Source organism: Ambystoma mexicanum, chromosome 3p, assembly GCF_040938575.1.
Source record: "Ambystoma mexicanum isolate Mex_15411 chromosome 3p, UKY_AmexF1_1, whole genome shotgun sequence".
Classification (NCBI taxonomy): Eukaryota; Metazoa; Chordata; class Amphibia; order Caudata; family Ambystomatidae; genus Ambystoma; species Ambystoma mexicanum.
The window spans coordinates 837557766-837571111 of record NC_090925.1 but is presented as its reverse complement, the minus strand read 5'-3'; the positions used below and the strand labels follow the sequence as shown (position 1 = coordinate 837571111).

At 45.0% G+C, this 13346-nt stretch overlaps 1 protein-coding gene across 4 annotated transcripts in view; it reads left to right on the top strand.

Moving 5' to 3' along the window:
* Positions 1-13346, top strand: part of SETD1A (SET domain containing 1A, histone lysine methyltransferase) — a 1694645-nt gene that overhangs the window by 1268663 nt on the left and 412636 nt on the right. For all 4 annotated transcript variants that reach the window (XM_069651930.1, XM_069651928.1, XM_069651929.1 and 1 more), the window contains exon 13: positions 12195-12252. In XM_069651930.1, coding sequence (XP_069508031.1) covers positions 12195-12252 — 58 coding nt within the window. The remainder of the gene's footprint in view (positions 1-12194; positions 12253-13346) is intronic.

The window sequence follows — 13346 nt, the reverse complement described above, 5'->3', positions numbered from 1 at the left end:
AATATGACTGAACCAAGAAATATGAATGATGTTGCATCATTCTTAGGTCTGATGGCGTTTTACAGTAAAGTTGTAGAAAGACTTGCAGCCAAAACAAAGAACATGAGAAGACTCACAAAATGAGAGTGTGGCATTTAACTGTAATGAGTGTGCCAGGGAATTTGAAGGAGTCGAGCAGTGTGCATCATGCACCTTTCTTGGGGCGGAGATAGACCGTGATTTACACTGATGCAAGTGATTGCGGCCTTGGAGATGTATTAATGCAAGAACTTGATGGTGAACTGGTTACCATCGCCTTCACCTCGAGATGATTTAAGGCTCCGGAGAAGAGGTAGTCTGTGGTGGAAACAGAAGCGTTGACTTGTGTGTGGGCAATTGGGAATGTATCTGTGGGGCCGGGAATTTACAGTGAGAACGGATCATAAACCCCTTGTTAGTATTTTCAACAAAGGGGGGTTGGAAGGTGTGTCGAGGAGAATTATGAAATGGGTGAGCCGTTTACAGGGCTTACAATTTCTGGTTGAGAATTTTTTAAGGGGAGGAACAATGTCATAGCTGATGCATTTTCCAGGACTGCGGTTGAAGATTCCTCAGTGAGAGAAGATGGGGGTGAGGAGTAAGTGCCACGTATTTTTCAGGTGCAGGAGAGCATCAAACAAAGATTGGAGTGAAGCATGTGCTATATATAAGGGTTATCAGATGGTGTTAGTTGGTGCAAAAAAACCTTTGCTCCCGTGGTGACTAGACCGTCCAGGAGTTTAGAAGAGAAGAGATTATTGTGTGTGAGGGATTCTTATTTGTGGAAAGCTCATCGAAGGGTAGTTTCTCCTGAGGATATGAGGATTGCTGTTAAGAAGTTAGGCAGTGCAGTGACACAGGGGAAGCCTTTTAGGCTCTCCCAAGGTTTAATACCTTCTATGGGATAAACTATGGTTTCCCAGAGAAAGTAAAGTGAAATTGACTTTACTAGTCTTTCCAAATTCCTAGACCCAGCACACACCATCTTACAATAGTGTTGGAGGGGTTACTTAGTATCCCCTATGTCTAGAAACTCATCTAGCAGTCAAATGCTACCCTTTCCTCTCGAAATGGCTGGTGGTAGTGGTTTTACAACAAACTACCATGATTTTTCCAGACCGCAAACAATTAGTTAAATCGCGGAAGCTATGTTTTTCAAGATGGCGTCCGAGCCTCCTTTGTTTAAACGGGTCCCGATCTTCTTTTTTCCTCATTTCTTTTTGGAAAGGTCCTTCGAGAGTTTGTCTCTGCGCGCCAAACCATGTTTGGTCCCTTTGTTCCTACGTCTTTGGCGGGCTTCAGGACTGAAGACCTCTGGCGCCTGAGTGTCTGGGGTGGGTAGGAAATGAGGGAGGTGCCCGAAACTCCCTATGCTTAGTCTCCTAGGAGACCCAAATGCACTCTGGCATGACTGGCTGGCTTACTGTTCGGCAAGGACAGCCACCCTGCTGGGTGAGTGGCAGCTAAGCTGGAATGAATGGGAGAAAACTGTTTAAAATGCAAGTCTCTTGGCTTGGAAGGCAGAGTCGACCACTGGAACGAAAAAACCGAAGACGAGCTGAAGAGGACGGCTGCTGCAACTCCTGGACCGTTGGTTTGCCCGGTGAAGCCCTGCTGCAGGTCCGAATCGCCAAGTTCATCCCGACAGAGAAGCCCTTCAAGGACTTGTAAGCCACCTGGATACCATTCTCTGAGCTGGTTGTATTTTCCTCAGAAGTGCTTTCCTCAGAGTGCTGCAGGAAACCGAATAGCCAGGGAGAGGGACACTAGTTTGTATGCTTGACTACAGCTACCGTAATTGAACATTTGCTTTAGCCAGCTTTTTGACCAGTCCCAGTGCAGTGCAGGAGTCCCCCAACGTCCTCCCTCTTGTCCCCACGACTGAGGCTCAGGAACAGCGAGATCTGCAGGAACTGCCAGGAACAGACGTCTTCAGCTGCATCTTTTTCTTCATTGTAAGGTAGTGTGAAAACCTGACCGAGAGAACTTACCTCTCACTATGAAAGTGCTTGAAACTTTGGCAACTTGCAGGCCTAGTTGGCTTGTGAGCCAACATATGAATCTTTCTTTTACAAACTGCTTCTGAGAACTTTGGAAAATACTTTTCCGTTTAACCTCCTGAACTGCTTTATCCTATACAAGACTTTAGCCCATTGACTTTGGCCTAACCTATTGCATTGAATCAACCCCTTTGGTGAACTCTGTTTTAGTGTAACTGCAATATTCGTTTCATTAACTTATGCCTTTTTGCTCCTACTTCAAATGCTCTGAATGCCATTTTGCTCCTCCTTCAAAGTAGTTTAAATGCCTCAGAACCTGATCTTGTGAAGTACTGAAGTATATTGTGTGATATAGATTGCCTCCTTCTAGTGAATGTTTTATAAATGACTGTGAAATAAATTAATAAGTGTTTTACCAAGAAACCTTGAGTATAAGAGTTTATCTGAATACTTGTAACTATAGACCTCTGTGTAACACCCTTACAGCTGACATTCCCTCTTGAGATAAGCCTGACTGCTCAGCAGCGCTACCACAAAGGTGTGTAGAACAGACTTATATCAAAGGTTGGTTTTGCTGACACCTGTAGCCCTAGTTGTGTGTAGTGGTCCCAAAGGGTAATGCATAAGAACTTTGTCTAACACTGGTGGCAGGCGGTGAGGATGAATTGTATAGTTACACTGAGGGTTCTGCTTCAAATAATAACCTTCACAAGGCTAAGCACCACTAGAAAAGTAAATTTATCATGCCTGATATGGATAACTTTAGACACGAAGCCCTGATAATTCTAGCAGTGTATCAAATGAAAGATATGTGTAAGGTCAGGAATCTCCCACCTAAAGGAAAGAAAAACGAATTGATTGAAAAATTGTTGGAATATCAAAGTCTGAGAAGTAGGTCTGTTACACCTACTCCTTCAGCAAATGTGGGAAATGTTGATGAGGATGATAATGATTCAGAGTCTAACTCTAAGGTTATTGATGAGCAAGAAGAGTTGGAGGAGGCTCAGGATGTGAGCCCCTTTGCACCCCAACAAGCTCTTAGGCCTCAACAAGCACTTAGGCCTCATACTAGCAGGTCCAGTACTGAGTCCAGAATTTTGTTTCTTGAAAAAATGAGACTTGAGTTAGAGTTCAAAAGGCTCTGAATGCAAACTGAAAGTAAACATCAAGAAATCACACTTGGAGAAATGGAAATGTGTCATGCTCCTGAAATGAAGAAATTGTCTCTTGAAAATGGTTCTCTCACAGAGTCTTCTAGTTCTTCCAGTCCTAACAGACCTTGCATGCCTAAGGAAGCTGTGAGTATGTATGAGGTGAAGCTTGATATTTTAGATTGGTTGCCTGCTTTTGAGTATAACTATGGGATTCAGGGTTTCATAGGGAATCAGTTGATTCCTTGGCTTTAGTCTAGGCTCCCTCAGGTTGCAACTGATGATGTAATGGAGGTGGGGGAACTCTATATATTAGAGTATGAAAACTTGAAGCTAGCTTTGATAGCTAGAATTTTGGAAGACTCCTTCCCAGTACCTCAAGAGGTTTAGGACCCTCAAAAGCATGATGGTACTCATTGGGCTGCCTGGGTGTGTAAATGTTTGAAAAAACGTAGATGGTTGAGTAAAGGGTTACAGATTTAACACTTTTGAAGGAATGAGAAATCTATTTTGTTAGTCTATTTTTGATGCCTGCTCTCCTGAGCTGAGACAGCACTTGGCGAACTCAAAAGGGATTGATCCCAAGAAGCTACCAAAAGCTGCAGACTTGTGGGTTGCCAAGAGGGATACTCGGAAGGATTCTGGGGCAACTCAGAAGAAGGATGATGGGAAGCAGCAAAAGAAAGATGGCAAAGAGAATTCTAATACCTCCAATCCAAAAGAGGGCTCCAAACAGAAAAAAGGGTAAGCCACAAGGGAAACCAAATCAGGCTAGTGAAACCTCTGGTGCCAAACCAGAGGGAGGTAATCAGAAACCCCATTTGTCGAAACATTTGGAAAATGTTATGCTTCTGGGTCTACTGACTATGTGAAAGGGGATCCCAAATGCAAGGGTAAACCTTCAGGAGTCCACCCAGCCTCCTTAGCCTTTTTCCCAGAGGGAGATGTTCCTGGGTCTGTGGGAACAGCAGAATTTAAATGTCTATAATTTAATTCCAGATAACACAAAAGAATATTACAAGGGCAGTGTGCTTGTGAATGGCCAGGTGACCCCTGCCATTAGAGACACTGGGGTCAGCATTAAAGTGGTGGATGAATCTTTTTTTTCAAACCTGAGGATGTTGTAAAGGCACCCAAAGGCCTCACTAAGCTTGCTGCGGGCCCTGTCCCAATGCTTCCTAGACTACCAGCTCTCATCCAGTGCAACAGCATGGCTGTAAGGATACATGCTAGTGTACAAAGTGAGGTGCCTGGGAGAGTCCTGCTGGGGATTGACTTAAATACTCTCTGGGTTGCATCAAGCACAATCAGGCCTCCTAGTAAAAGGAAACCGAAGCAGACAAAGAAGGCCAGAGAGAGTGCCTTATCAGGCTCTCAAGAGGATGTTACAGAAGAAACTAACACCCAGTCCACAGGAATTACTAACTGCTATTTCTAAGAAGGGGACAAAGGGGAAACCCAAGGTCTCAAAGAAAAAGCCAGAGAGCACACCTGTGCAACCCACAAGGACATCTCTGAGGGGACTGTCCAAAGTCACACCTGTGACTACTCCACCAGCTGAGGGTGAGTGTGAGGAACAACCAGGAAAGGTTAAATCAGCTGCTGAACATTCAGAGCTGGAAGAAGACCTTCCACCTGTTGGAGATCTGGATCCTAAAGACCATCCTGAGCTGCAGTCTTTACTGGCAGAAGGTGGCCCATGTAGGGCAGACTTCAGCAGAGGTCAAAGAGTGTCCTACTCTTGAAGGACTTCGCCAACAGGCAGCTTCCCAGTTGGACGGGCACGAGCCAGGGAAGCACAGGTTGTACTGGGAAGATGACCTCTTCTACAGTGAGCCTACCGAGTCTATCCCAGGGGACTACAGAAGACTTGTAGTGCCTCCTAGAGATAAGACAACAGTTCCTACAGTTCGCCTATGAGATTCCTTTAGCTGGTCACTTAAGCTTTAAGAAGACGAAGGAAAGGCTCTCTGTATTTCTACTGGCGTAAGTTGGGGGTCTGATGTAGATAAATTCTGTAGGAGCTGTCACACTTGTCAGACGTCTGGCAAGAGTGGAGCCAAGAATGTGGCACCGTTGGTGCCTCTCCCAGTGGTGTAAGTGACCCTTTTGAGAGGGTAGGAATCGACATTGTTGGTCCCTTAGACCTTCCAACCTCTTCAGGCAATCAATTTATATTGGTTGTAGTAGACCATGCTACTAGGTATCCTGAAGCCATACCGATGAGGACTGTTACAGCTCAGGCTGTTTCTAAGGCCCTCCTTGGTATTTTTACCAGGGTAGGTTTTCCTAAGGAAGTCAACTCTGACAGGGGATCAAACTTTGTCCCACTACATGCAGGCCATGTGGAAAAACTGTGGAGCGACTTAAAAGTTCTCAACTGCGTACCATCCCCAGACAAGTGGGTTGGTAGAGAGATTTAATAGAACTATGAAGAGCATGATGGGTGCTTTAGAGGAACCCCTTAGAAGAAAGTGGGACCTACTACTGCCACGCCTTCTATTTGCTTATAGAGAAGTCCCTCAGGAGGGAGTTGGATTTAGTCCCTTTGAGCTTCTCTATGGTCATCCAGTTAGAGGTGCATTGGCCCTAATTAAGGAAGGGTTGTAGAGTGCTCCGTCTCCCAAGCCAGTGAGAGTCACTGATTATGTGCTAGGTCTCCGGAGGAGAATGACACACATGATGACATAAGAATCTGATAACTTGAAAGCCGGTCAGGCTCTGGTGAAGCATTGGCACGGCCACAAGGTCAACATGGCAAGTTCTAGTTATGGTACCTACAAGGCAGAGGGCCTTACAGGACAAATGGATTGGACCCTTCAAGGCTGTGGGAAAATTTGGAGAGGTCAGTTATTTGGTGGCCTTAGGCAACCCTAAGGTGGCCCCCAGGGTCTTTCACGCCAACTGTCTAAAAGCCTATTTGTCAAGACCAGAAGTGGGAGTTTTGCTTCTAGCTTCTGCTCAGGAGGAGGAGGAGTGAACCTCTACCTGATCTCCTCAGGGACAACCTTTAGATGGGAAGATAGGAGTTAATCTCTCTTCTAATCTGACACTGGAACAACAGGAGGAGTGCAAATCTCTGTTAAATCAGTTTGCCTCTCTGTTTTCACTATCACATGGCTTGACCCCTTGGGGCCAACATGATATTCTCACTAGTGACAGTTTACCTGTTAAAAGCAGAGGTTACAGGATGTCAGACCATGTAAGAACCCACATAAAGGATGAGGCCAACAAGATGTTTGATCTTGGGGTGATATAATCCTCTACCAGTCCATTGTCTAGTCCAGTTGTACTAGTGATAAAAGCAGGATCCATGGAGTTGAGATTCTGTGTGGACTATAGAGCTCTAAATGCAGTCACCAAGACTGATGCCCATCCTTTACCTAGGACAGATGAGCTGGTGGACAAACTTTCAGCAAGTACCTCAGTACATTTGACCTAAAGTCAGGCTATTGGCAAATAGCCCTGACAGACCATGCCAAGGAGAAAACTGCATTTTCAACCCCAGCAGGCCTGTACCAGTTTAAGGTTATGCCTTTTGGACTAAAGAATGCACCTGCTACGTTCCAAGGGATGGTTAATCAAGTTCTGAATGGGATGGAGGACTTCTGCATGGCATACTTGGATGACATTGCAGTGTTCAGCCCTACTTGGAAAGAACATGTTGATCACTTAGGACATGCTTTGCAGGCTCTTCAGCAGGCCCATCTGACCATAAAAGCAAGTAAATGTCAAAGTGTTCAGAGCAAAGTGGTCTTCCTTGGACATGAGGTAGGAGGACGTGAGATAAGGCCATTGCCTAGTAAAGTACAAGCTGTACAAGAATGGGCCACCCCTACTACTCAAACCCAAGTGAGAGCCTTCACAGGTCTCACTGGTTATTATAGGAACTTCATAGAGAATTATGGGTCCATAGCTTCTCCCTTGAATGTGATCTCCTCACCCAAATTCCCCAAGGTCGTCAGGTGGAATGAGAAGTGCATTTGAAGGACTTAAGGAAGCCCTTTGTCAAGCTCCAGTCTTAAGAGCTCCGGACTACAGCCAAACCTTCATTGTACGAACAGATAATATCAATACAGGCATAGGTGCAGTTTTGAGTCAGCTGGATGAGAAAGGTAGGGAACACCTCATCTGCTTCATCAGTAGAAAACTGAAGGAACCGGAGACAAGGTGGGCAACCATAGAAAGTGAGTGTTTTGCCATTGTATTTATTAGCATTTGTAGAGCGCACAGCAGCCCTTAGGCATTGTGGTGCTTGTTACAGAGGCACATGATGTTACAAGGATGAGCATAGCACACAAAGTTTACAGGGAGTACATAACAAGACTTAGTTACATGATCTTGGAGTATACAGAGTAGGCATGGCAGAAAAAACGTGGTTACAGGGTCACAGTGTTATGACAATCAGTGGGTGTTAGGCAGGTGTTTTGGAGAAGAAGATGGCTAGTTGAATAGGGTAGTATTTTTAGAGTTTTGCGAAAGGTGTATAGGGAGGGTTCAGCTCTGAGTGCGTTGGGGAGGGGATTCCACAGTTTGGGGGAAATGTGTGGGAAACTGATACCCGGGTTTGCTCTTTTGATGGGTGAAATGGGGAGTTGATTGGCATGGTGACTTCTCTTGGGACGTGTGGATGGGTCTTTGGTGATGGAGTCAGTCAGATAGGATGGGGCAGTGTGATTGATGCATTTATGTGTTGGAGTAAGTATTTTGAAGCTGACCGGGCGGCAGTGTGGTCTCTGAAAAAGTTTAGACCATACTTGTATGGATCTACTTTTGTGATTCAGACAAACCACCAACCCTTGAGCTTGTTAATGCAGATGAAGGGGGACAATCCTAAAATGTTAATATGGTCAATCATCCTGCAGGGGTTTGATTTTATCATTGAACACAGTTCAGGGTGTAATCACCAAAATGCTGATGGTCTCTCCAGAATGTATGACCTACTGGAGTAAAGAGATTCATCCAGGAGTCGATTAAATCCTCCTGTCCCTTAGTCAGGGGGTGGGACGAGACTCGGTATGTCACAATGCTGAAAGGCTGGGAGTTGTCTCCAATACAGATACACTGTTTTGGATGTCTGGTTTTGGGAGAATGGACTGAATAAATGCCTATGAGCCTAGTTAGGTGTTGCATGAATACATTAGTTTGTGATGGTCTGACTGAGTGAATGGTGGACTTTGTGTATATCAAAATAACCCTCACTTAACTCTGTGTCTGAAGCTTGGAGTTTTCCTGGAATCCTATATCCTAAATCCAGATGGAGTACGATGTTCTGCTGCTGCAACTTGTCAAATCCAACGGCTGCTATGCTGAATCAAGGACTGATCAGAGCAGTAGCTTCGAGGGGACATTGCGCAACTGCTGTTCTTTACCTGTAGTGTCCTGGAAGCCATACCTAGGTGCGTGCCGTCCTGCAGAGGTATCCGTGTGTCTTGAAGAGTGACTGGACATCTTGTGCCCAAGAAGTCCACCAGCGTCGTCCCGGGTTACAGAGGCTGTCTCTGACCATTGGAAAGCTAGACTGCGATGTATCACCAAGAAGAGGGGGAGGGGTCACCCTGACTTAGTGCCACTTCTCGTCCGGAGCTTGCCAAGTTCCACCCAACAAAAGAAATCTTCAAGTGCCACTGCAACCTTGGCAACTCTCCACTTATACATGGCTTACATGGCGGAGATCCAGAATAGCTGAATGCAGAGCAGTGCCGGCCGGTGGGTTTCACGCCACTCCACGTTGAACAGGTCCTGAGGGTCCAGACGTAGTGGAGGTCTGCAAGACAGTCCAGTGCTAGAGTCCAACTCGCACAAAGCCATCCTGTAATGCAGCATCAAAGAATAGGAACAAGGCAAACCTACGAAACCAGACGCTCACTGTGAAAGCGCCCGCTGCCACTGAAGGTCATCGATGGAAACCAAAAAACTCATCTTTGACTCCCAAGCCTTGTCAAGGTCCACCGGGAGTTTAATCTTCATGGGACATCCACAGCAGGTGTAGTAACCTGACCAAGGAGACCAGTGCGACACACTCACTGCTGCATTTCTGACACTGCTTGGTTACCTTCTCCTGCTAGACAGCAACGACCCAGCGGCCTGCGTTAGCATAAGACTTCGTAGTCGTGTAATTAAAGCACCTACTTTGAGTTTTAGCTCATGAGGCATTCGTGCTACAGCGTTTCGCTCTTTAAGCCTGAAATGTTTAGCCGGTAATTAATTGTTCATTGACACTGGAACCGCGGTGCCCTGTGTGACAAGAAGTGGGGGTGGAAAGATGTAACTTGAAAATATTCTGACTGTTTGCGATAGTGGAAGGTGAAGGTGATTGCGTAGAGCCATGCTCATGCTGTTTGTTGAAATAATAGCTGTTGGTGAAGTGGGGGCACTTTGCCATTTGGACAGTAGAGGGCAACGTAACACTGATGCATTGCATCAGCTGAGTACAGAAACATACCTAAGAATTTTATATAGAGAGAGATAATTACCTAAACCTAATCGTTATTTAATAAATGACTGTGTTAGCACATTACTGTGTGTAGACATTCCTTTGTGGGGGCTTGGGTATTCATTGTACCTAAAGACCAACCTGCTTCACCCCCCTGTGAGTTTGAGCCTTGGTTGCTCGTCCACTTCTGACCTTGGAGAGCCTTGGCTGGGGTGCCTCTGTGCCTCTACCCCAACCATAGGGGATAGTATCACAGATAAACACCCATCCAGTCTTTACGGTAGGCGGTCTCTTATTAAATTCTATGATTGTTATGTGCTCCATTGCCATCCTCGATTTGCTGGTGACTGGTCTGCCCCTAGATGAGCCAGGGAATTTTTGCGGTGAGCCCTGTGCCTAGCTGTGATTGTTATTGCACCTTCCCTGAACACCTGGAAGGTAGAACCTGTCCTTACCCTTGCATTTCAGCTAAGCCTGCCGGTTAAGGGAGCAGATTTTCTGCTCGCTCTCATTTGACATTTTGTGTATGCTTCAGTATCAGCAAATGTCTGTGATAAGTCGTGGAATCAACCAATTTACTTCATGACTCCTGTTCAATTAGGCCCTGTCTTCAGTGCTTTTGGGCTCGTATCAACATTTGACAAGGAAGGGACATGATCTGTGCGTTACCTGGTAGATTGGAGGTTAACACGTTAACTGTTCTCCCAATTGCTGGGTTGCATCCTTTCAAACCTTTAGCTCCCATTCAATCGCGGGGCGCTGACGCATTCAACTTTTAGGGACATCTTGCTATTGTATATGTATTCAGACTAGAATCCAGGCACTAGTCACAAACCGGTCATAGCTAGTTCTGGCAACTGCAGCTTTCACTCTGAGGCAGACAGTATCTATGATCAAATATGGTTGCATCAGTTTTGCAAATCAAACAGTGTCTGACTTTGGCACTCAGTACTGGATTTAAATAATGTTTCTTTATAGGGCTATTCAGGAGGGAGAGCAGCCTGTGAGCCAGTTATATCATACCAAAGTTGCCAATAAAGAAAATAACCATTTGTGTGGGGGAGAGACGGGGTCGGCCTTTGGGGGTAGAAGGGCCTAATTCCGGTGGACTTGGGGCCTGTCAGGGGCACTATCTGTATCCCTAAGAAGCCCTTGCATTACAGCTCATCAAAGAAAAGTGATATGCCAGTCGGGGAAAAATCAAAACATTCTCGGGGCCCCAGGTTAGAGGAGTGGGCTCTAACTTTCAACCTTGTAATCAGAAAGGGGCTAAAAATTCAAAATATCTTAAAACATTTGTCAGAAATATCACATCTTTGCTGGCTTCAAAGTGCATACAGTATGAAAAAGTTGATCCTTGAAATTTTTAGAGCAATTTTGCAATAACACTGAGTTAAAAATATATATATAAAAGTACATGAGGTCAGAACAAGTGGCAGCTTACCCATAATGGACCCAGCCACTCATTTTGGGCGAGCCAATGGACGCCCAGTGAAAATAAAACTTGACACAACCTCTGCTGCAGCTGAGTTAGCTCTCCTGCGCTAAAGGGTTTTCTCATGGCATGAAGTACCCCAGTCTGCGCTTGCCCTTGCTGTATGCAAGGCTGTGGTGCTTCCTCTTACTTGTATGGTCTATTGGGCATACTGGCTGTGGTACTGCAGGTCCAATATTGTGCACTGTGGATTCCTGCACATCCCTACGTTGAAGGCCTTTGAAGGGCGCTAAATTTGTGGCTTTAACGCAGGGATCGGGACTTGGGCCGTTGTATTATTTAAACCTACCTTTCTTTCTGTATCTGCAATGCACAGTGCAGACCATCCTGGAGAGCTTGTGGCTGTGGCTCACTTCTAGTGCAGCAGGCTGAGTCGGGGTAAGTAGGTAAAAGAACATGTTTATTGTGAATTGGTGTATGAGCGGGGGAGGACCAGTGATTGCGCAGGTAGATATGTCAGACTTGTGGTGATGAATTGGCTCGGACTGCATGAACATACCTTCTTATGCTGGTATATATTGTGGACAAGGGCATCATAAAAATGTGTTCAATGCTTCTGTGTACTGTGGCTGATCTGGTTTGTCTTCGCTTTTTTTTCCATTGCTTTATCTTGGAAACACTGCAATGTATAGCTTTTTACCTTATTCGCCCAACCCCACAAAACAGTTTTGGTTGTTTGCAGCACCTTGGATAAGCACAGTATTCATTAACAGCAACTATGTCCGATTTAACTGCCACATGTTACCTAAAGGACAATATTTAAGAGGACAACCATTTATTAAATAAACAATGTAAATAGGACTGATGTCTCCTTTTCAAGAGAGTTCAGTGGTTGAATGTGTATAGTAAATTGGATCTCCTGACATACCTAGCTGATTTCTCCCAAAGAGCAGTGAAGATTTCAATGTGCAGAGAGACTAAATTAGTACTACAGATTGAGTGATGGTGTAATTTTGCTGTTTTATTCTGCTGTCTGTGAAAGAGTGGCTTTTCCTAAAATGTCAGTCATGCACATTTCAAAGCATTAGATAAAACGGCACTGAGTATTGGGATGCATTTGGAGGCAATTTAACAAGGTTACTTTTCTCTTAAAGGAGGATGAGGAAGATGACGAAGATGACATAGACATAAGCGAGAAGGACGACTCTGAGGGTGAGAAACGTTTGGAGCTAGAAATGTGTCCATTAGAATATAGTGTCATAATTCACATATTCCGGTTTATTCCAAAGCATTTGCCTTTATGTAAATATGAATTTGTTGAATATTAAGCACCCTTAAAAACGGATTTTACAGACTTTCAGAAACTTTTGATTATACCATTTTAAAAGCAGCATTGGAAATGCCAGTAGTTTTGAATTGTACAGGTGTTCCTTGCAATATATATCTGAGACTTGTGGATCTGCTTAAAATCACAGGCCGACATATAGTGGTAGGTGCATTGCATTGTTTTCGAGTTTCTAAAAGGGACATTGATAGGGTGTGCTTCTAATAGTATCCTTGTGAGATGTGTAATGTACCCATGACCGTTCACGTGCCGAGGATGCTCAGATTTCTTCCTGCCACCGTGGTCTGTTGCACATTCAGAGCTTGTAGCCTAGCTACACAGATATGTTGAAGTTTAGAAAATTATTATTACTATCAATTATTTCGACAGTCGCCTTGACGATCGATCCTCCAATGTACGGCGACTGCCGTCTGAAGCTTACTGGAGGAGTCCGCTGGCTCCCGCGTGCCTGTCCACAGCCCCACTAGGTGGGCCGAAAGCTCTACTATGGAAAAGGGCACACACGTACACTCACGAAATCAGACAACCCATAGCCAACCTTTGACGGGATCGTAGAAAAGAACTTCATCAACAACCAAAGTTTTGTCGAAAGTGTTGTCGAAAGCGATTGAACCCTCACGTTCAGAGTCTGCGGAGCATTCGCAGCTGCACTTGCTACATGGCTCTAAACCCAAAGAAAAATCTGTTGCCGTTCATGACCGCCCATCAATCGCTGATTCCGATATGTCGAAATGGCTGTATAAACATGCATCCAAACACAAACATGGGGAAAAACATGCCATACCTACACCACAAGCACCTTCACAGCCATCTATGTCCCCCGTCACTACATCAGTAACCTCCTCTACATTAACTGCAGCTACTGATACTTTATCCAAGTCCCTGCAGATCTATATATCCACAGGAAATTGTATTTCCTCTTCCTGAAGCCTCTACTATTTGGACAAAGAAACATTTGAGA